The 22,936-nt window shown below is 38.0% G+C and overlaps 1 protein-coding gene across 1 annotated transcript in view; it reads right to left on the bottom strand.

Annotated features, from left to right (window-relative positions):
• The window catches only part of GPC5 (glypican 5), a 1,298,292-nt gene that overhangs the window by 998,459 nt on the left and 276,897 nt on the right, over positions 1-22,936 (bottom strand). Inside the window, exon 4 of the mRNA XM_036250056.1 lies at positions 12,036-12,169. Coding sequence (XP_036105949.1) covers positions 12,036-12,169 — 134 coding nt within the window. The remainder of the gene's footprint in view (positions 1-12,035; positions 12,170-22,936) is intronic.

Here is a 22,936-nt window from a genome sequence, read left to right as displayed (position 1 = left end):
GTATTCCCAGTTTCTGATGAGGCATAGCACATCATTGACTATGGTGGAATAATGTATAATCACTTTTGCTCAATTACGACATCAATGTATTTTCCTTATGATACAAAATAATGTATCCTTCCATTTCGATCACTCATATATTTGTTTGTTTATATTAGGATTCAGTTACACTGGGAAATGTAGACAAACCAAATACAATGAAGATTATAAATCCTTTGCATTTATTCAATTTGCTGGACCCCAAAGTTGCACTGTTCCATTTCTAACAAGATTGTTGCTAAAGGAGGATGAAACCAACACAGTGCAAGGAGTACCTTTAATTGTTGATTCTCAAAAGTCATCAAAGAAATTGAATTATAGTTTTGAGAAGGAAGACTGATCTGAAAGTCTTTAACTCTACAAATATGGGCCTAAAGAAAAAAAAAAGAAGAATCATCTGGAAATTACCTTCAGACTTTCATCAGTTGCATTTCCAAGCAAAAGATTCCACACATGATTCTAGAGATCATGGTGTGCCCTGGAAATGACTGATATAAATTTGGATCTTGCAGTGAAGATGGGAAGAAGAAGAAGAAAAAAAAAAAGCAGAGCCTTTATCAAATGATATAATCCACTCTAGAAACCCATTTCTTCTACTTTAAGGAAAACTGTGGAGGAATTGGCAATTTTGTCATTTCCATGCAACATGCAACTGGATGAAAATACGAATATCCCTTGGTGCTACCTAGTCCCTGCTTTTTCCTATTAACTGTGTGCATCAGGTAGATACTTCCAAAGCCATTTATATACTTAAATGAATGGAGATGTTTTTTGTTATGCAAACCAAGAGGAAGAAAGTGCTTGGTGCTCTTTCTGTAGACTGAGCACACATGATGCTTCCAAATACAATTAGTTTTGCTACTTTAGTAAAAGAAATTTGCCTTACTCTTCATCCTGATCTAGGCCCCATAGATTCTGCTAAAAATTTGGAAATACCTTTATACCCTCCTATAAAAATGATCAGTTTCGATATGACTCTACTTTAAATCTTCCTCACCTCTTCAAGAAATTAAGTGAAAAAAAAAATAGCTGCATTTGAGATTCTTTTCAACTTGGCGGATGTTCACTGACTTTTCAAAGAAAAACAATAGAAGATTCAGCCCAGCTGGTGTGGCTCAGTGGCTGAGCATCAATCCATGCACCAAGAGGTCACCAGTTTGATTCCTGGTCAGGACACATGCCCAGGTTGTGGGCCCGATCCCCAGATGGGGGCTTGCAGGAGGTAGCTGATCGATGTTCTCTCTCATCGATGTTTCTATCTCTCTCCCTCTCTCTTCTCTCTCTCTCTCTAAAATCAATAAAGAAAATTAAAAAAAAATAAAAAAGAATACAAAATTTATTTTTTTGTGAGAAGTAAAAATAGGAAAGAAAGAAAACATACACTCAGGTATATCTGACAAGGAGGAGTCATTCACTGGTAAAGTTGGTGGGGGATATTTTGAGCCATATAAATAGGAAAACCCTACAGTCATAATTACAAATGCTACTGAAAAGCTTCTAGTCCATCTGGAAAAGCTGCTACCGGGAAATAGAAGGATTTTGGAGAATAAGTTTGAAAACTATCCAATTTAATATTCATTCTTCATAACGCTGAGAAAAAAACATTTCTTTCTTTTTTCTGTAGTGAGAAATTTGAGGAGATTTATTCCTAGTCACATTAACTTAAAGTTGACAGCCTCAATATTACAGATGTTGCAAATTACCTTGAGGACCAAAGCATTATGGACTATTAACGTAACTTGAAGCATTTAGAATAAATGTCATGCTCCCTGAAATAAGCCAATCCTCATTTAAGCAAGCTAGCTCTGAGAGTTCTAATTACAGCCAGCAATAGTCACATGCGTTTTTGCTAGAATTTCCAGTAATTGTTACCATCAAAACAAAAAGTGGGTATTCATTGGATACCACACATGTGCACACGTCTAAAACCAATCACAATTTCACTTATAGTTCCTATGAAATCATCGGAGCCGTCTCTTTGCTCAGCACAAGTGGAGTTTAATGTTACTTTAATATTCCACGGTTTGGATTTCGTTTCAGATTTTCCATGAAATGGTCATTAATTTTCCCATGAATATCTATAAAGTAAGAGCAAATCCAGTTTGTAAAGACTTCATTTTTAATATTAGTTTTCACTGATACAAACTACTTTTCCATGCACAAAATTTTGCATGCATTTGTTTATGAACTTTCTTTCCCTGGGAAGTTTGTATCAAATTCTCAGTGGGATACGTGACCCCCGAAGGTTAAACACCACTCACCTAAACCTTTGCCATATGTGTGCTCTGCCTTCTGGCATCCCTTCTTCCTGTGTGCCTGGGTTTTGACCCCCTGGGGTCCTGCTCTTCATTACTCATGGACGCTTGGATGCTGGCCTGCCTCGGCGCGACATTTCCTCAGTGCTGCTCTGGCCTGGCCTCTGGCCCCCTAACCAAAGCCTGGCCTTGGCCTGCCCTGCCCTGGGCGCCCTCACCACCACCACTCACTAAGCACTGTTTCAAATTAAACAGAAATGTTCTCATCCAAGGGAACATGACCTTATTTTAGTGAATTAAACTTACAGGTAATAAATAATAATGGCACCTCAAAGAAGAATGAACTTCCTTTTAGGAAATAAATTGGAAATTGCTTTTTTCCAGTCCTATAAATGATATTAAATTTTTTTCTCAAAGAGATAACTTTGTCCTGACCTTTGATATTTTCATTCACTGAGGATGTGTATACACAATTCACCATTAAGCCCAGTATATCAATACTGATTTATTTACCCATGTAAGCAAACATACACACCCAAACACACATATCAGGCAGACTGTGCTAAATATGATTTAGCTATGTAGCTATAAATTCTTGCATTTTAAGCTAAACAAATAGTATTTACTAAGAATCTGTCCCATAGTAAATATTACTATCTTGGCAATAATCCTAAAAAATAGTGTTCTTCATTCAGTATATGTTTATCTTTTTTTCTATGTTTCACTAATTATTTTTAACCACTTCACTGTGTTCTTTGTGATCTACAGGGTAAAACCTAATTTACTTTCATAGACAGTCACATCCTGAATCGGCTCATGTCCTGACTCATTCCTTTCCTTAAACTACACACTTTCAGGTGTCCTGTTCGGTTCCCCACTCTCAATCAATAGGTGTTCATGTTCTATATGAATACTCACATCAACATTTAATAAACACATTAGAATATCATGAAACTGCCTGATGATACAATATTCCCATTAAGTTCTGGAGAGACAATTGATACAAAACAACAACACATAAAATAATTTAAATTCTATTTTGTTTCAAACATTAAAAATCCAATATTTTTAAAAATCTTCCTTTTCCCACCTTCAAATCAAAATCCTCTCTGACATTAAAAACATGGTACTTTTACCAAGCACCTAAGGCCGTCTCCATCGCCCCAGTACCCCTATGCGTGCAGCCAATCGTCTTAATTGGTGCATTCGTAAATGAGAGGGCTGGCTAATTGAAATGCTTGCTAGAGAACAGCTGGGGCACTGGTGTTGAGACTCTCTGTTTTAATTTATTGTCCTGGGGTTTTCCTAATTACCCACTTAATTGGCACAGCCACACCACTTTGAAATAATAATGTACAGCTAATTATCACCGATTTAAGCTTGCTAATAGCTTATTCTTACCAGCTAACTTGAAGAAATCAAGCAGAGAGAGGAACTGCCACGGGGAAATCACTCTGCCTGGGCGGGTTCAGACAGCTCTGTGACTGCAAGGTCCTTTGCAAGGCGCTCATTTGGTTTCTGCCCAAAAGGGCTAAATAGTGATGCTTTGCTAGATGTGTAAAGGAGCCATACATAGCTCTTCCCTGCCTGTCTCAACTTCCGGGGATCTTTGTCACTGGTGTGTCAACTCAAAGTTTTCAATTAGCTAATTGTTTGTATGCTGCATACGTTTGTGTTTTTTTTTTTTTTTTTAAATAGGGTAGAAGAATAAGTACAATCACATCTCCAAAATATAATCGAGAGAATTCAATGTTCTGGTTAAGCTCCCCTCCTTCCAAGCTAAAATACCTACTCCATAAACAAGCGTAGCACAACCCTTAGATACAGGGACAGATGTTATTAAGGAACATTTCCTTCCTCAAATGTTATACATAGACCAAGGAAAATGCAATGCATTCAACAGAAGGATTCTCTATGAAATGAATATAGGAGGAGGAAGGGGAGGATATACAAACAAAATTTGGGAGAGGGCGGTTCTTTGTACTTTTTTTTTTTTTTAGGAATGTGGGAATTTACAGAGGAATATCTATATTTAGAATGATACTATACTTCTGCCTTAGTTTACAATTATTTGGCATTTATTGTAGGTACTATTTCAACAATCTCTAGGTCAGGTTACCTAGAAGCAGGTCCTGAGAGAGGAATTTGGATGCAGTCAATTCATGGACAGACTGCTCTTCAGGGAAAGGTAGTGAGACAGACAGAGTGGGCAGGAAGACATTCAGCAAGGACGTGGTCTCAGCTTCAGCCAGAAGCCACAGGGAGAGCTGAAGCATAAAATCATCACATCTTTGCCCGGCCAGTGTGGTCCAGTGGTCGCCGGTTCGATTCCCGGTCAGGGCACATGCCCAGCCTATGGGCCTGATCCCCAGTGAGGGACATGCAAGAGGCGACCAGTCGATGTTCTCTCTCATCAATGTTTTTATCTCTCTCTCCCACTCCCTTCCTCTCTCACTCTAATATCAATAAAGAAAAAAAAAATTTTTTTAATCATCACATCTTTCATCCCATCACTTTAGTAAGAGGCAAGCCAGCCCGTGACTTACTTCCCAAGGGGTGAAGCAGGTGGGAGTTTGAACCCTTCCCCCAGGTAGATGAGGTGTTGCCACAGCCAGTCTGTAGAATGACCCCCAACAGTCTTTCCTGTCATGCCCTGTGTAGTCCCCTCCACGCTGAGCAGAACTGACCTGTGTAACCTATAGGACACTGCAGAAATGACCGTGGAGATTCTGAAGCTAGACTGCAAAAGACACTGCAGCTTGATCCTTGCTCTCTCTTGGATTGGCTCCCCTGAGGGAAACCAGCCACAACCTTGTGAGGAGACTCAAGCAGTCCTCTGAAGAGGTCGCTGTGACAAGAAAACAAGGCCCCCTGCCAAAAGCCAGGGGAGGGAGCCATCCTGGGAAGTGATAATCTGGTCCCCGCTGAAGCCTTCAGAAGACTAGCCTGGCTGACTGCTGGACAGCAATCTCCCTAGCGACCCTGAGTCAAATCCTACAGCTAAGCAGCTTCTCACTTCCTGACCTCCATGCGCAACAAATGCTTCTTGTCACTTCAAGTCACCGAGTTTTGGAATGATTTGTTAGGTAGCAGTAGGTAAGTAATACAGATGGCTCCTGTTTGTTGAGGGCAGTTCCCCAGAGAACAGGGCAGCTGTGGGTAATCAGCTGCAGGGACCACGCAGCCAGGAGGCAGACGGAATGACCAGGCAACGGGATGTAAGCAGGGTACCAGCAGCATCTCCTACCTTAGTCACCTCTTGTGTTAAATGTGTCTACCAAACCTCCCCTACCAACAGTATCATGTCATGAACTTAACTGTGGCTTGGACACGTACACTTTTTAAAACGGAGGCTGGCAACGACTTAGGATTCTAGACCTAGCAAAAGGATCCTTCAAAAATGACGATAAGTTCAGACACAAAGAGCTGTGAGAATTCACCACTAGCAGTAAGTAATGAAAGTTCTACAAAGCTCACACAAAATGACTCAGGATGGACACATGGAACTGAAAATAAAGAGCACCAGAAAAAATAAAATATGTGAGGAACTACAGGTAAATATGGACTACTTAAAAACAACAATGTTTTCCTAGTTGTTAAAATGTTGGTTGAAGAAAAGTATCTGTTGACAAAATCAAACAAAAGCTGGGCAATTTAACCTAATTTTAAACAGAAATTTCATGAGATATGACACTAAATAAACTAAATCTAAAGTAAACTATGAGCCTGGCCGATGTGCTTCACTGGTTGAGCATCAATCCATGCACCAAGAGGTTGCCAGTTCAATTCCTGGTCAGGGCACATGCCCAGGTTGTGGGCCTGATCCCCAGTGGGGGGCATGCAGGAGGTGGCCAATCAGTGTTCTCTCTCACCAATGTTTCTCTCTCTCCCTTCCTCTCTCTCTAAAATCAATAAAGAAAAAAATATTACAAATAAAATAAAATAAAAAATAAACTATGACAATATAATTTTAAAAGACTAAGGTTTTTTATATGTAAAAATACATGTAAAGTTTTAGAAAACATAGAATAATGATTATCTTTATTTACAGTGGTTTTCCAGTGATCCACTTACAAGTTCTATTTTTTTCATCTAACAAAACAATTATATTAAGATATAGAAACTGTTAAATTCTTTTGTCCCATGGTTTTTTTTAATAGTTTTAATTGGTTTAAATTTATAGAAAGTAGTTTCTTCTATAAGTATTCTCATGCAAATTGTTCAAAGTAAATAGAGAAAACTTAAGGAAAAAATGTCATGGATATAATGCTAATTAATAAAAAAGTAACCCAGAAAATTATGTTTTTAATTTCACTTTTTTATGAATTGTACAAAGCAGCAATTTTGTTAATGATTTCGATATTCAATAGAAAATCATTGTTTTGTCTACCTTTTTTATAATAAACTTTCATTTTTTTAAATTATATGTGATAGTAGGAAATCCCAAGTCAATGAAATCCAACTCTTTTATGAAAATTATATTTTATCTCTATCTGAATAATCACTATACCTTCTATGCACTACAATAATAAAATTTCTACAATTTGCATATAAAATGGCAAAAAAGATTGTTAAAAAATTGAGTGTCATTAGCTTTCATGAAAATTTTGAGTGAAGGATTTTTAACTACATCAATGTGTGTGTGTGTGTGTGTGTGTGTATATATATATATATATATATATAAAATCTTCATCCAAAGATATGTTTTTATTGATTTTACAGAGAGAGGAAGTGGGGAGAGAGAAACATCGATGTGAGAGAAACACATCAATCGGTTGCCTACTGTACTCCTTCCAACTGGGATCAAACCCACAACCCAAACATGTGCCCTGACTGGGAATCAAGTCAGTCACCTTCTGGTGCATGGGAGGATGCTCTAACCAACTGAGCCACCCAGCCAGGGCTAACTATTTTTTTAATTAGAAAAACATGATTTTAAAAACACTTTTTTATCTAAACTGTACAATAATAGTGTATATGTGTGTTTATTTTTATATATGCATACACAAACACATTCTCAGATACAGAGAATTGAGTTAACATAATCCTCAATTCCTGACATACTATTATAATATATCCTTGAAAAATAATATTTATTTACTTTATTATCTCGTTTTTTTTCTTCATCCCTTTCCTGTCCTTCTATAAATAACCATTCTAATGTATTTAGTATAAATACTTTGCTGTATCTTTATCTTGAAAAATATATACTGGTTTTTAAGTATTAGTTTTAATTTATAAAAATGGTATTTCCCTAGTATTCTCATTCTATGTAAAATTATCTCTCTATAATTATATTTTTGATGCATGTAAATGGTTTTTCTTTCTGACTGCTTCATAATGTTCCAAAGTCTTATATTTTACTTTTCCATTTTCTTGTTATAAATACGTATCTTGCCTCTAACTCTCGGCTACCACAAATATTCAAGAATGACCCCTTTGGATACGAGAAAAGGTTTCTCTAAGAGGCATCCTAAAAAGGTGGACAAGTGCATAGAGCATGTGAGTTGTACCAGGTATAGCAAGCTTCTTGCCAGAACGGCGTGCCAGAGTAGCGTACAATCATCCTCCTAGAAATTCCAGTCCTATCAGTACACCAACCACTAGGATGCAGTGCAGGTTGACGGGAATCCACGATTACTGCCAGCAGCCATCTGACACTGCAGACACAAAAACCATGATCTGCAGTGACTGCTTTATTTTTTTTTAAACAGGCAAGGTTCCAGTAGATGGAACCTTAAAACTGGAATAATTTGGTTAACTATCCTAAGGTGTGCAGAAGAGATCAGAGCAGTGCCCACTTGGAGTTGGTCTCGGAGGGGGCAGCAGGTCTCTCATCCCCCCACCCCTCGAGTCCTGAAAGGAGAGAGAAGCCTTCCAGAACTGGAGAAGAGAGGTGTGTAAAGAGGGCCTTCTGAGGCACTCGGCCCATCCGTGGAGGATGCAGCTGGCTTGAGGGGTCCCTGCAGGAGAGAGATGGGAGAATAACCACCCAAGCTCACTTTCTATCGAGGTAGGATCTCCTGTTGATGTTCCCTATTAGCCCAGTTCAGCTGGAAGTCCATGCAGGCCGCCAGCTGGGGTAGACAGCGCAGAGGGCTGGGAGGGGATGGTGATGAATGGAAGCTCTCCAGCACATCATCGAGCAACCAGACCAAGAGCGGATGGACCTGCAGCTTCGTGACATGAGCACCCGTAGCCCCCTGCCCTGACATAAACAAGTCCAGAAGAAGGAAGACAGCATTTCTGCCCTGAAATGTTAACTCCATCTCAAATAACCTTGCTTGGGACAGGCGTTGCACACATCACTGCCTAAGGAACCAGACGATGACACTGTGTGTGGGTCCAGAACCTCCCAGGAGGATGCCGCTAATAGGGGCACTCACACCAAGACTTTCACTAGCACAGCTGTCACACCAAGGGCATTTCTGGGCTGTACTGAGACCTTTCTACTAAAAAGAAAAGCTGGTCAGCTTTTTTTTTTTTTAAATGGTGCTCAGAAAATAGCAAACTATACCATATGATCAATGTAGAAATTCCAATCCTATCAATGGACCAACCATAAGAATGGAGCTTAAGAAAAATAGCAAACTATATAGCATTATAAACATATCCTTGTTCAAATCAGTCTATTTATTCAATACAACTCCAACCAAAATTCAAGAACAGGATTATAAAATATATTTAAATAATAAATTCCACAAATATTTAAGAGAATTGTGAAAAACGAGAGTATATAAAGGGGCTTAAAGATTTTACAGAATTCTTTTAGGCAAAAGCAATAATAGTAAAACAAAAGCACATCACATCCATGGGGGATTCCTAAGATCGGGGCCACTGTCAAAGACATGGAAATTGCAGTGGTGATCCTAACACCTCACCACTCATCTTGTTTGCCTGGTCTGTGCACACTGAGATGAACTTGGAGAAAGGTTGGTTTATTATAAACTGAGCCAGAGGCTGATCCAACTACATTCTCCTTTGTATATGGTGTTTTTGAGAGGTGTTGAAATCATGCCCTGCCACCTGCTATTTAGCTAATAATTTGGCAAATGCTTTTATTTCTTTCACAAACAGTAAGGACAACTAGAAATATTCACTTTCAGCTATCTAGCACCCCTTCACTATTAGACCTCAAAGCAATTCTCTCATTCCATGACAGACAGAAGGCTGGACAGACGCCTACAGACACCCTACAGACATCATGCTGATAACATAATGATCACATCATCCTAGACGCCTTAATAGACATGTCCATACCTCTGCTGGGAAAATAATATTGACATTTCTAGTGCTTGACAATTTAGCAGGGTTTCTACATGTCTAGCAGTCTGGATCTTATTGGGATATTCTTCTAAAGGAAAAGGCAAATTTCTACACTTAAGATGACCTGGCACTCAGAAAGAGGCCCAGTGCATTTGGGGCCCTTTGCACTAGGTGTGATGATCTCACCCGTTTATAAAGTGGTGTCAAAGAGCTTTTGTATGGAAAAGTCTCTGTAGCCTGGTTTTTGAAGCAGCTCTGACAGTTAGTCCAGATGACCCATCTGGTCTACTCAGTGGTTTCTGAAGTAATAAGATTCTCTACAGAAACACTGGAAAGCCCCATGTGAAGACTCATAGTATAGACATCCAGGGTTTTGGAGCAAAGTTATTCCTTCTTTTGCTAAAAACTGTTTCTGTTTCTTTGATTGGTTGGCTGGCTGGTTGGTTTGCAGTGGGGTGCTGACAGAAACTGCACATTTGACCATGAGCTAGCAAGTAACTCTGCAACCTGAGATGCCCATAATGAACAAGTGCTAAATGGTCTGCCATGCTTTAAGATCAGGTTTATACAGAAGCAATATATCATTAAGTGGAAGTAATCTGTTGGAAATCAGGCTTAAGCAGGTGGAAAAATCACACATAAGATACGTGGAAAAAAGCCCAGACTCAGTCAGCACCTACTCCTTCTGCATTTCTCCACCTACTGCAATTGAATTTATGACCTCATGCGGAATGATTAGCTGATGAAGGATAAATAAAATTCAGGTCTAGTTTATGGATAGGTTGCACAATTTCCAGGCATTAAGCAAAAATATACTACCACAGCAATTAAGCTCCATTCAGAAGTGACAGTAAAAAGAAATCTGTAAAAATGAAATACTTAAATGGGCTCATTTGCAGTATCTCTGGCTGTGCACTTTGTGTGGCATGAGACTGTCCTGTGACGAATCTATCCTGATTTATGGGCAATGGTTAATGGTGGCAGGCTGGTCAAAGGCACAGAAGTAATGAGTTTGCAAGATTGGTGACAAGATGGTCTATCCAATGGCCAGAATAGATAACTTGTAAAACTTTCCACTCATATGAGCTCCTCATGCTTCTTGAGACATTTTGTAACACTTCACCTGCATTGGTTTAGTTTTGCTAGGGAATAAACCATGTAAAGTGTTGGGTTTTGTTGTGGTTTTCCAATAACTGGGTTATCTTGGTGGTGAAACTCACATGAACTTTAAGAACTTCAGATCTTCCTTAGCTGGGTTTTATTATAAAAACTGCTTCAGCCAAAGTGTACTAATTTCTCAAAGACAAGAAATTATTGCTGATCACTGTAAATTTCTAGAGAGAAAAAGAACAGCTACTTTGCATGTAAAATGCTAATTATTTTATGCTGTAGCAAACAGCCAGCAATAGATCTTTATCCTGAGCTTATAGCCCATCTGAGGAGAGAATGAGGCAATTAGGAGCACTGTCCCGAAAGGAAAGATACACATTCTTCATTCTAGAGAGCAAAGCTATGTTAAAATAGTGAATTCTCCATAAGATATTATTAGAAATAATTATTTGAATTAATAATTGAATATAAAACTATGAATTTCAGTTCAATTCAAAACATGCACTGAGAGTCTAGCATTCTCCAGGGCATACATACACTGGTCAACCAAACACAAAAATAAATAATGGTTTACAGGAACTGCCAATTATTAAGCAAAGGGATACTAGTGAAGGCTTTAATTTAACATGTGAAATAATGAAGGGCACAGTGGTAGAAATGTGAGTTCGAAAAGCAAGCCACTCAACATGGAATCAGTTTGAATCAACAGATAGCCATTTTCTGCTTTCCAGGTAAAAGGTATAAAAACTTCTTTATATCAACAGTCTTAACCTCTAGCAATAGTCATCACATCATTTACATGTATTCTCTCTCAGTCTTACATTGTCCTGTACAGTAGCCACTAGCTACAGGGAAATGAGACAAACATTAATTGAAATGAAATAAAATTAAAAATTCAGTCCTCAATCACACTAGCTACATTTTAATTTTTATTTTATTGTGATGAGATATGCCCTATTAACAAATGTATTAGTGTACATTACAGTATTGTCAAGCATAGGGAGGGGGAAATGGAGAGTTACTAATAAATGGGCATTAAGTTTCAGTTCAGCAAAACAGGTAAGTCCTAGAGACCTGCTGAGCAACATTTTAAGTTTAGTGTAATGACTACTTGTGCCTAGAGCCTGCCATATTGTATTATAGAAAATGTTCTTTTCTCAGAACGTCTTCTTGCCCTCAAAAGTTAGAGCGATCTTCCTAATTAATGGAATAAGAAGGAACCACTGAATTTTAAAAGTAATTAATGTTTATCTTTTGTTTCTTCAATAGTATATTTTGTTCTACTTCATTGAATACATTCTATTCTGTTGTAAAATGAATGGCTTACTTTCTTTTCTCTTTCTGGTTGTAAAACAAATGTCTTACTTTCTTCTGCTGGCAAGTGTCTCTTCACCATTTCTTGCAGAGATCTTCATTCTAAGCTTCTCTTTACTCCCATCGAAAGAACAACGGGGACTTTCTGTGGGTGTTCTGATCGGATGACCACAAATCTTATTTACCTTCCAAATAGAAAATATTAAAAGACAGTTAGACACTGTGCTCCAGCTTTCTGAGAATGTCATGTTTGCTAGAGTACAAAAAAAAATGACATGTTCTTATTATCTCTCAATATTAATCTTTAAGACATATAATGTTTGTAAATTTTTCACACAGAGGGAATCAAACTATCTGTGCAAAATGGCAACTGTGACAAATGTTATACACATTTATGTAGTTTGTATGTGTACATGTGCAAAATACATGAACACCAATGCACATGCAAAATCAGTCAGAGAACTATATTAGTAAACTTGCCTGCTTGTATAAGTAAGGCTATGTAACCAACGGGATATTATTTCTGGTTTATATTCATACGTATGACTAATCAATACCTGTACTAATTTTTAAAATGAAAAACAAAAAGCTATTAAATATGTGGTCCGTTTCTCAACTAGTTCTAAGTATAATTTTCTTTGTAAGGTCATTTCTTAGAAATGACAATGAATATGTTTATGAAGATCTCATTGTGTAATGGTACTATGTCTTATTCCTCAATCTGGTTTGATGTCAAGGGTGTTATTATAATCCTTTTTTCAAAAAATCATTTATCCAAATGTAAAATTCATTGTGCTTTTTATAATACTTATCTAGCAAAGAATTCTGTATAATTTACAAAATTATCATTTAAATATTAAGTCATTAATTGGACATATTACCATGTAAAACATCAAAAAGATTTATTGAACCTTATTCAATTAAAGAGGCAGAGTAATAAAATTAGAAATACATAAAAGCATTGCCTGAGAATCAGGACACTGGTTCTTATCCTAGTTTTTCCTCCTTACATGCTGAGATCTTGAAAACAAAACCTATTTGACCTTGATTTCCTTAGAGGTAAAATGAAAATTTTTAGAATAAATTATTTCAAAGTTGCAAATTCTTTGAGAGAGAACACAAAATTGAAAACCTATTTGAAACAATAATGACAGGAAATTTCTCTAACTTGTTGAAGGAAACAGACATACAAGTCCAGGAAGCACAGAGCCCAAACAAGATGAACCCCAAGAGGCCCACACCAAGACACATCATAATCAAAATGCAGAAGGTTCAAGACAAAGAGAGAATCTTAAAAGCAGCAAGAGAAAAGCAGTTAGTTACCTACAAGGGAGTTCCCATAAGACTGTCAGCTAATTTCTCAAAAGAAGCTTTGCAGGCCAGAAGGGAGTGGCAAGAAATATTCAGAGTGATGAAAAGCAAGAACCTACAACCAATATTACTCTATCCTTCAAAGCTATCATTAGGATCAATGGACATATAAAGAGTTTCCCAGACAAGAAAATGCTTGTTTTCACCACCAAATCATTATTATATGAAATGTTGAAGGGTCTTCTTGAAGAAAAAAAGATAAAAATATGAACAAACAAAATGGCAATACATACACATCTATCGACAATTGAATCGACAAACAAAATGAACAAGCATAACAGAGACATTCTCATAGATACAGAGAACATTTTGTTGGTTGCCAGATGGGAGGGGGATTGGAGGAATGGGTGAAAAGGGTGAAAGGATTAAGAAGTACAAACTGGTTGTTAGACTGACAAACCTCAAAGGGAAGGGATGTGGGGAGGGTGGAAAGAAATAAACCAAAGAACTTATATGCATATATGCATAACCAATGGACAGACAACAGTGTGGGGAAAGGCAGGAGGGGGGGTGGGAGTGGGGAGGAGAGGATCAATAGAGGAAAAAAGAGAAACATCTGTAATATATTCAACAATAAAGTTAAAAAAAAGATGAATTAGGAGTTTCTCAGGTGGTCAAAGCAGGGGGGAAATTCCAAGAGAGAGCAGAAAAGCAATGAGAGGCCCAGACAGTGTGGCTCAGTCATTGGGTGTGGTCCCATGCACCAAGAGGTTCAGATCTGGGTCAGGGCACATTCCCGGGTTTCGGTCTCGATCACCAGTAGGGGACGTGCTGGAGGCGGCCAATCTCTCATCAATGTTTCTCTCTCTCTCCCTCTCCCTTCCTCTCTCTTTAAAATCAATAAAAAACATATTAAAAAGAAAAAAGAGTGGTGTACAACAACTTATGTTCACATAGAACATAACGTACGTAATGAAAGAAAGTGGTACAACATGAGGTAAGACTTTAAAATGCCATGATATGTAAGATGTCATTTGTTAACTAGACCTATGGTGGTGATCACTCTGCAATACATACAAATACAGAATTATGATGTTGTTCAACTAAAACTAATATAATGTCATATATCAATTATATCTCAATTTTTTAAAAAGCCATAATGTGACTTGAATATCAAGCTAAAATATTGCTTCAGTGAATGGAAAACAAGCAGAAGGTTACAAGCAGGAAAGTGGTAGCTTAAGATTTACACAAGAGAAAAATCTTCATGACAGGTGTATGCAGGGAGGGAGGCCGAAGAAGGTCTGCCATAAACTGGAGAATTACTGGGCCCAAAGGCAGTGGCAGAAGAGGTGAAAAGGAAGAAGCAAAGATAAGAGGTGCACAGGAGGATGAGATACTAGTTCGGAGATTGACTAGAGGTGTCATGTTGTCAGAACAATGAATGAAGATGAAAGGCAGAGGAAAAAATCCTGAGAGGTAAGAGCAAGAAAACAAAAAGCTGACATGGAAAATGAATATGAATTTGTTTGCCTGGAAACAAGGGGACATGAAGGGTAAACATAAAATGAAATTCTGTTTGAATGATAGGTTGGAGTAAGATCTTTAAGCTAAGTTTTATTTATTAGATAAAAACCTCTGCTGGTTGTTGGGTAGAAAAGCAAAACACAAGAGCTGATGTTTAGCCAATGAATCTGATAGCACTCTATAAGCTGAACTAGAGGGAGAGACCTATTAAAGGCGGGTAGATTGTTAATACACCCCTAAAGTAGTCCTAAGAAGAAGAAATTTTATTCTGAGCCTATGAAGAGAAAAACCCATGGCCCTAGCCAGTGTGGCTCAGTTGGTTGAGCATTGACCAAGGCATCAAAAGATCACCAATTTGATTCCTGGTCAGGGCACATGCCCAGGTTGCAGGCTTGATCCCTGGTCAGGATGCATGTGGGAGGCAGCCAATCGATGTTTCTGTCTCACATCAATGTTTCTCTCTCCCTCTTGCTCTTCCCTCTTCCTTCCTCTCTCTCTAAAATCAATACAAACATATTGAAAAAGAGAGAAAAAAATTATGAACGACATGCAGAGAGAGAAGAAGTGAAACCAATAGGGCTAAATCCAGAACACTGACAACACCAAATGCTGATGAGCAGATGAAGCAACAGGGACTCACATTCATTGCTGGTGGGAATGAAAAGTGGTACAGCCACTTTGGAGACAGTTTGGCTGTTTTTTTAAAAAAAAGAAAAGAAAAAAGAGAACACTCATACAATATGATCCAGCAATCAAACTTGGTATTTACCTAACGGAGGTAAAAACATATATCCACACAAAAACCTGCATATAGATGTTTACAGCAGATTTATTCATAATTACCAAAACCTGAAAGTAACCCACTTATCCTTCAATGGGTAAATGGATAAACTATGGTACATCAAGACAATAAAATATTATCCAGGGCTAAAAAGAATCATGAAAAGACATAAAGAACATTTAACTACCTATTACTAAGTAAAACAAGCCAAGTTGAAAAGGCTACATATTGTATGATACCAACTATATGACGTTCCGAACAAGACAAAACCATGGAGATAGTAAAAGATCAGTGGTTGCCGGGGTGAGGGTGGAGGAGAAATAAATAGGCAGAGCACAGAGAATTTGTAGGGCAATTCTGTATGACACTATAATGTGAATACATGTCATTGTACATTTGTCCAAACCCACAGAATGTACAACACTACAAATGAACTCTGGACTGTGAGTGACAATGATGTGGCAATGTTAGTTTATCAATTATAACAAATGTATCACTCTGGTAGCGGATATAAATAGTGGGGTAGGGTTAGGCATGTATGGGGGCAAAGGCTTGATGGGAAATCCTTGTACTTTCAGCTCAATTTTGATGCGAACCTAAAACTTCTCTGAAAAAAATAAAATCAATTTTTAAAAGAAACTCAACAGGGCTTTGCAAATTACCAAAAGTGAGAAGTCAGGGAAGTGTAAGGCCAAGGCGTTAAAAGGCTCAAAGTGAACTTCCAATCACTGAAGCTGAAAAATAGGGATAGTCGACTGGAAATATATTAGCAAAGTGCTAAAATATTCATTTAAAAAGGAGCAAAGTATCTTTATTGTCAACAACTCCTAGTAACAAGAACCAAGGGAAGATGATATACGTGGACAGTGGAAATGTCAAGAGTAAGAAGAGTAGGATTTTTTAACAAAGCTACAGGATATTTGGAAATGAAAGAAGAGTAAAAGGCAAACACGGCAGCCGGGGTTCGATGTATTTAGCCACGGGCTCTAGACCAGTCCTGGAACTTCTTTGAATCCCAGTTTTCTCAATCTTGAAACTTGAGAGAATAGAACCACTTTGCAGTTATGAGTTAAGGGACATCTTTTTTTTTTTTTTGGTACATGCCCCTAGCGGGAACCGAACCCAGGACTCTCTGGTCTACAGACCAACGCTCCAACCACTGAGCCAAACTGGCCAGGGCTTAAGGGACATCTTATCTCACCCTATCCCTCCCCTTGCTGGACCGGCGACCATATCTGCTATTAAACATGTTTCCCAGGAAGGCAGATGGAAAAGCTGAGAATATTAGCCTCACGTGATCTTCATTCCCTAAACATAGAGGTTGCTTAAAAATAAAGTATCTAAACTTACAATCAAATAAGTTATATTTAAGAACAAAATAAAAGATCTTTATTCCTATCATCACCCTTGGACCTTACTTTTACAAATACAAAAGAAAATGTACATGCCATGGAGTTAGAAGTTATCTTTGATTATACCCCAAGGTACTAGCACATATAGAAGATTCTAATAAATACAAATAAATTTCAAAGTCCTTGTATTTGTTGACGTGCTATCAGGCAGCTCTACTTCACACTCGACTGGAAAGGAATGGAAAACCATCTGTTAGCAGCACATTAGCCTTGCACCTTAGCTCCCCTGAGGTGAGCCGGTTTGGGTGGCACATTTCAATAACAAGCACCTTGTTGCTATTGACAAAACCCTCACACTTAACTTTGAGAGTTTTTCATCTTGACTTATACTGCAATATCCTCCTTTTTCTCCGCCCTGGTCTCATCCGTTCTCCCCTGCAATCAGTCTGAAGTGTCTTGAAAAAACCTGTTTTCCTCCCTCATGCTTCTCTGCTCCTGCTGTAAGTTCCATCTGGGCTTCCCACTGATTCTAGCATTGCCATTTCCCCTTGCAATGACCCTTTCAGTTGCTCCTAACTCACATCATTTCTCCCATTTGATCATGTTTGTGTTTCAACAACTCCTCGTCACTTAGCATCCAAAAGTATAAACTTCTCTTAGAGCCTCTGTGTGTCTGTTCATTCAGGCTGATTCAAATTTTCAAATATTGAAAGCTTTTAGGTAATACTCTCAAAAGGCTTTGTAAAGAGCAAACGTTAGTTGATTTTCTTCACTGGACTCCCATAAGCACAGTCGCCATTTCTTTAGCAATGATATTTTTAAATATTTATTAATAATAAAAATTGAAAGGAAAATATATTGAGATGACTACCACTGAACAGCGGAAAATGTGGAGGTATTAGGAGTGTTTGTTAAGCATTCTGGTTCAGAGGATGAGGCAAAGGTGGACTCCACCTCACCGTGTATGTAGACTCTTTTTCTGCAGGCCCGTTAGGATGCTTGGTGTCAAAAATAAAAGGTGATGAAAAGTCATTACATAAAGAATGACTCTGAAAGTATGCTTGAAGAAAATACTACTACTGTTGCCAAAGGGATGAGTGGGCCAGATCCCCCCACATTCGTGGGAGTGGGGTGGCTCTTGCAATATCTTCAGAAAATTCATTTTCTAAGACTTGATCTTTATTGGTATGGAGTTATATTCCTAGGTTGTAAATTCCCATGTCCCTCTGTCCAGTTCTGGAAGAGGGGCAGCTGTGGGTTTAGTAAGGCTAGAAACAGGGCCCATGTCCAGAGCTTTTTCTTTATAATGGAACTAGGTCTCATATGGCATCAGGCTAAATTCAGTCCATTAATGCATTGTATGGAGTCCACATGGCTCTGGACCACATGGGGGAATGCCAGACCTGGGAGCCCCACAAGCCAGGAATCCAGCACAGTAATGGGGGGGGGGGCGTGGAGGGAGGAGGAGAGAAAGAAAAAGAGAGCACTTTCCTTTGTCTAGGACATTAAATGTTCAGGTTTCTTGTACTTGCACTGGCCACGCCTATTCTGGCCACTGACTTGTTCTCAGGTGTGACAGACAGGCAAGTAAGCACCTTCCCACATCACGCAGACCTTACTGAGCATGCGTCTAAACTGCCTTTGTTCAGTCCCTTCCCTCATCAATTAGTGGAGAACAGACTTGGAGAGTGTTAAACTAGCTTTCTGTCTAAAGATGTTTAAATAGCACACATAATGTATCCAGTCCTCCCTTTACTCCTTTCCTGTTAAATAATAACCAGGTTATTGCAACAGCATTACTACTACTACTACTACTACTAGATAAAAAGTAAGGAACAGGGTGGTTTTTGTTCAATTGTGCTGTGCTCTATTATATTAAAAGCGACTTTTATTTATTTGTTTTCTTTTTATTAATAAATTTATTTTTGTTACAGATGTTTCTCCTTTTCGCCCCACTGATTCTCCCTCCCCCGCCCTCCCCGCCCTGTCCCCAGCTTTGTTGTCCATGTCTACTGTTCATGCGTACATGCATATAAGTTCTGTGGTTTATCTCTCCCCCACCACCCCCTCTTCTGGAGATTGTCAGTCTGTACCCCACTTCCACATCTCTGAGACTACCCCATTCCTCAGACTGTTATGTTCATTATATTCCACAAATAAGGGAGGTCATATGATACTTGTCTTTCTCTGTTTGGCTTGTTTCGAAAAGCGACTTTTAAACTATCTGGAAGAAACGTACTACTGGCAGTTTTTTCAGTTATAACAACAAATGAGTTTATTTACCTTCTCTAGCCCAGTTCTCTATGATTCTCAGAAATAATTTGCAAAAGAGCTGGTTGCAGTTAGAGGTAAAATCTGTACCCATGAATCAGAATAAGACTAACTTTTCTAGACATGGATGAAACACACGATCTTAGCTGTATTCCAGTGAGAAACTAGGAAAGTAGGTTGGGCCAAATCACAAGTGAAGGGGACTTGAAGAGCCAGGTTCATGAGGTTCACACTTCACTTGGCAGACTATGCAATACATTTATTCAGGATTAGCAAGCAAAAGAATAGCATTCTCAGAACCTTGTTGTAGGAAGACCCAGCAGAGAAAGGGGCATATCCCAAGGATAAGGCAAGAGAATATTAGAATAAACTTAAAAAAAAAAACATGAAATCAGAGAGGAGGGTAAAAGAAAAGCTCTTATGCATGAAATGAATGGGATGTGGCTACTGGCTGATTCACTACAAGAGGTAAGAAAGAAAGAGAATTAAAGCTGCACAGGTTTGAAGCTGGTAACCAGGTGAGTAAAGACCCGATAACTGATATGTGGAAGACAGAAGGTGGAATAAGTTTACTCTTTGGTTTATTTGTTCCTTAGATCTCATTTAGAACTTAGATTTGGAGGAAACTCTAAAATGTAATTCTAAATGATGGATTGGATATGAAAGGAAGTTAATGACTAGAATCACCTGCATAAAGCCAATAGTTAAAGCCCTGAAATTGGAGGAAATTACAAAATGCACATAGAATTTTAAAAATCAGAAAGAAAATCTTTCAGAGGCAGGAGAAAAAGAACTCAGATAATACACAGATTAAAAAAAAAAAAGGAGAAGAACTAAAAAGAAGGGAGAAGAGAAGGGATAAAGGAAGAGAAAGGAAAGAAGGAAGGGGGAAGGGGGAAGGATTTCAGACCAGTAGAGCTGGAAGTTATATAGGGGGTATTTGAAGACCAAAGCAGGAAAATCTCTTTGCTAAGATGGCATCTAGTGAGTGGAAGAGTCTTTTTACTTGTGAATCAATACTCTCTTTTTTAGGTTTATCGGTGGTCTTACTATTTATATATTCATATTTATTGTGAAGGAGTCACATTATATAACACCTGGCTCCTAAGTGTTCTATGTGAATAGAATAATTTGGATGGAAAATGATCTAGATATATAAATAGAGAATAGAATTCCATTTTCCCTATGTATGTGGAAGATTCCATGGGAATTAATAGAGATGGGGAGAAAATAAGAATTACAGGGGCACTAGACAACTTGATATCTGCCCCGATTTTAGGAGGAAAACCAGAATAATTTATGTAAAGTACTCCTCCCATCATGCGCATCTCCCAAGTTCTAGCTTCATGAGATTGCAATGGAAGATTTTTCTCTCTTCTACAAAATCCAGATAACATTGTAAAACAGAATGCTTGGCAGCTTCTTCATCTACAAACTATCACAACAAAATAATTGGGTCTGATAAAATTCCTGATTAACAGAATTCAAAAAGCAACACTGTATCAGGTTTCATTATAAATTTTACAATGAACTCATGTGACATATTCTTGACTTTATGAATCCCTAATGTTTTCTCCAAAATAGTAAATTTTCAGTATAGAAAGGCTACTGATTTGGAGTTGCACCTGAAATCTGTGGTTCAAATCAAAACCTTTCTAATCCACATAGATCTTTGAAACTGCATGTTAAAAATATGTAGAGAATAAATGATATTTGGATATTACCAATACCCTTTAAGAGTTATCAAAAAAGTTGTTACTTTCTTCAATGCTTTCCACATGGGAGGCAATTGATAAATGTTGGTTTTAATGATGATACTATAACTGCATATTGAATCCCTGTGATGGTTAATTTTATGTGTCGCCTTGACTGGCCTCGGGGAGCGCAGATTAAATATTATTTCTGCGTGTGTCCGTGAAGATGCTCTCAGCGGACTCAGGAGTTGTCCTCCCCAATGGGAGCAGCGTCATCTGATCCCCTGAGGACCTGAACAGAATGAACGATGGGGGAGAGAGGACTCTCTCCCACACACACCTCACAGCTTGAACGCGGACATGTCATCCCTGTCAGTTCTTCTGCTCCTGTTCTCAAGACTGAGATTCATACCATGAGCACCCCTGGTTCTCAGGCCTTCCCACTCACACGGGATTATACCACTGGCTTTCTTGAGTCCCCAGCTTGCACAGATCGTGGGATTTCGCAGCCTCCATAATCATGTGAACCAGTTCCTCAGATAAATATCTTCATGTACCGAGATCAATATAGATATACCCATGATATATCTCCTATTAGTTCTGTTTCTCTGGAGAGCCCTAATACAATGCCCAAATCAGGGCTTGTTGTTGACATTATAGTCTTTCCTGTAGTTTAATTCTACTTTGATACATGAATTAAATGACTGTAGTTTTATGCAATTAATAAAAGGAGGAAGCAGATATGGAAAGCTCATTTAAAATCCTGTTTAATTTCCCTTATATTATCAAATATATTAATTTTCATATGTCATTGTGCTTCGTCTAAACAGATATATATATATATATCTTTTAATCCTATAGATACATATCATAGCCCTGGCTGGTTTGGCTCAATAGTTAGAGTGTCAGCCTGTGAACCAGAGAGATCCGGGTTCGGCTCCCACTAAGGGCACGTACCTTGGTTGCAGTTTGTCCCTGGCCCGGGTTGGGGTTGTGTGGGTGGCAACCACTCAATGTGTTTCTCTCACATTGATGTTTCTCTCTCTTTCTTCCTCCCTCTCTCCCTATTCTCTATCTGAAGATAAATGCAAAAATGTCCTCAGGTGAGGATAAAAACAAATTTTTTAAATAGATACGTATCATAGTATTCTCTATATAATCACATGAATTCAACCTTTGAATCAGGTAGATTCCATCAAAAACATGATCCTAGTATATTACTTAATATAATGCAACATATACTTCAATGAAATTATAATAACATTCAGAATGAATACTGATGAACTTTTAAACAAATGAATTGAACAAAAATAATATAATAAAATTATTTGATCAGAAACGAAGTCCAGCAAAATTGAACTTGAGGAAGCCACTATAAAATATATTCTATTATCCTAAAAATTTCCACTAGCAAGCCAGATGTTTTCCCATCCAGAGTTACTTTTAGTGAGAAAAATCAATGTCATGGCATCTAGAATTCTAGCATAGTGATGGTATACTAGGATAACAGCTTTTGCTAAGTTTGTATTAAGGGAAGTGAAAGAAATAAGTGATTTTAGATTATCATACCCTAAAAATATGGAACAAACACCATCCAAATAATATACATGCTACTTAGAAGTTCAAGGTACAAATAATTCCATAAGCCAGCTTATGGAAAAAATATAAAAGTTACAACCATAGCAACACTATAAAACCACTAGACCATTCTTGTGTTGCAACAAGGGATATTTATAGTAGGCTATAAATTATTAAGGCTCTATGAAGCACTACCTTTAAATATAAGTTATCTATAGGAGAATTCCAAATTTGTACAAGGTGTCCAGTTCCTGGGGAAAAGCAAATAAAACAATGTTAAAGTTGAATAGGGGAGAAAACAGCCACTGTCTCCACTCCACAAGGGCTAGAGATATGTTTGCTCTGTAGTTAGAAAAGAGTAAATAATTCTTTTTAAAAAGTGTTTACTTGGAGCCACAAATGTCTGGCCTTGGGAGGTTGACTTCTCCTTGTCTTTTC

This window comes from Molossus molossus, unplaced genomic scaffold, assembly GCF_014108415.1.
Source record: "Molossus molossus isolate mMolMol1 unplaced genomic scaffold, mMolMol1.p scaffold_m16_p_9, whole genome shotgun sequence".
NCBI lineage: Eukaryota > Metazoa > Chordata > Mammalia > Chiroptera > Molossidae > Molossus > Molossus molossus.
Note: the sequence above shows the minus strand (reverse complement) of the source record. Positions and strands in the feature narration are given on the sequence as shown.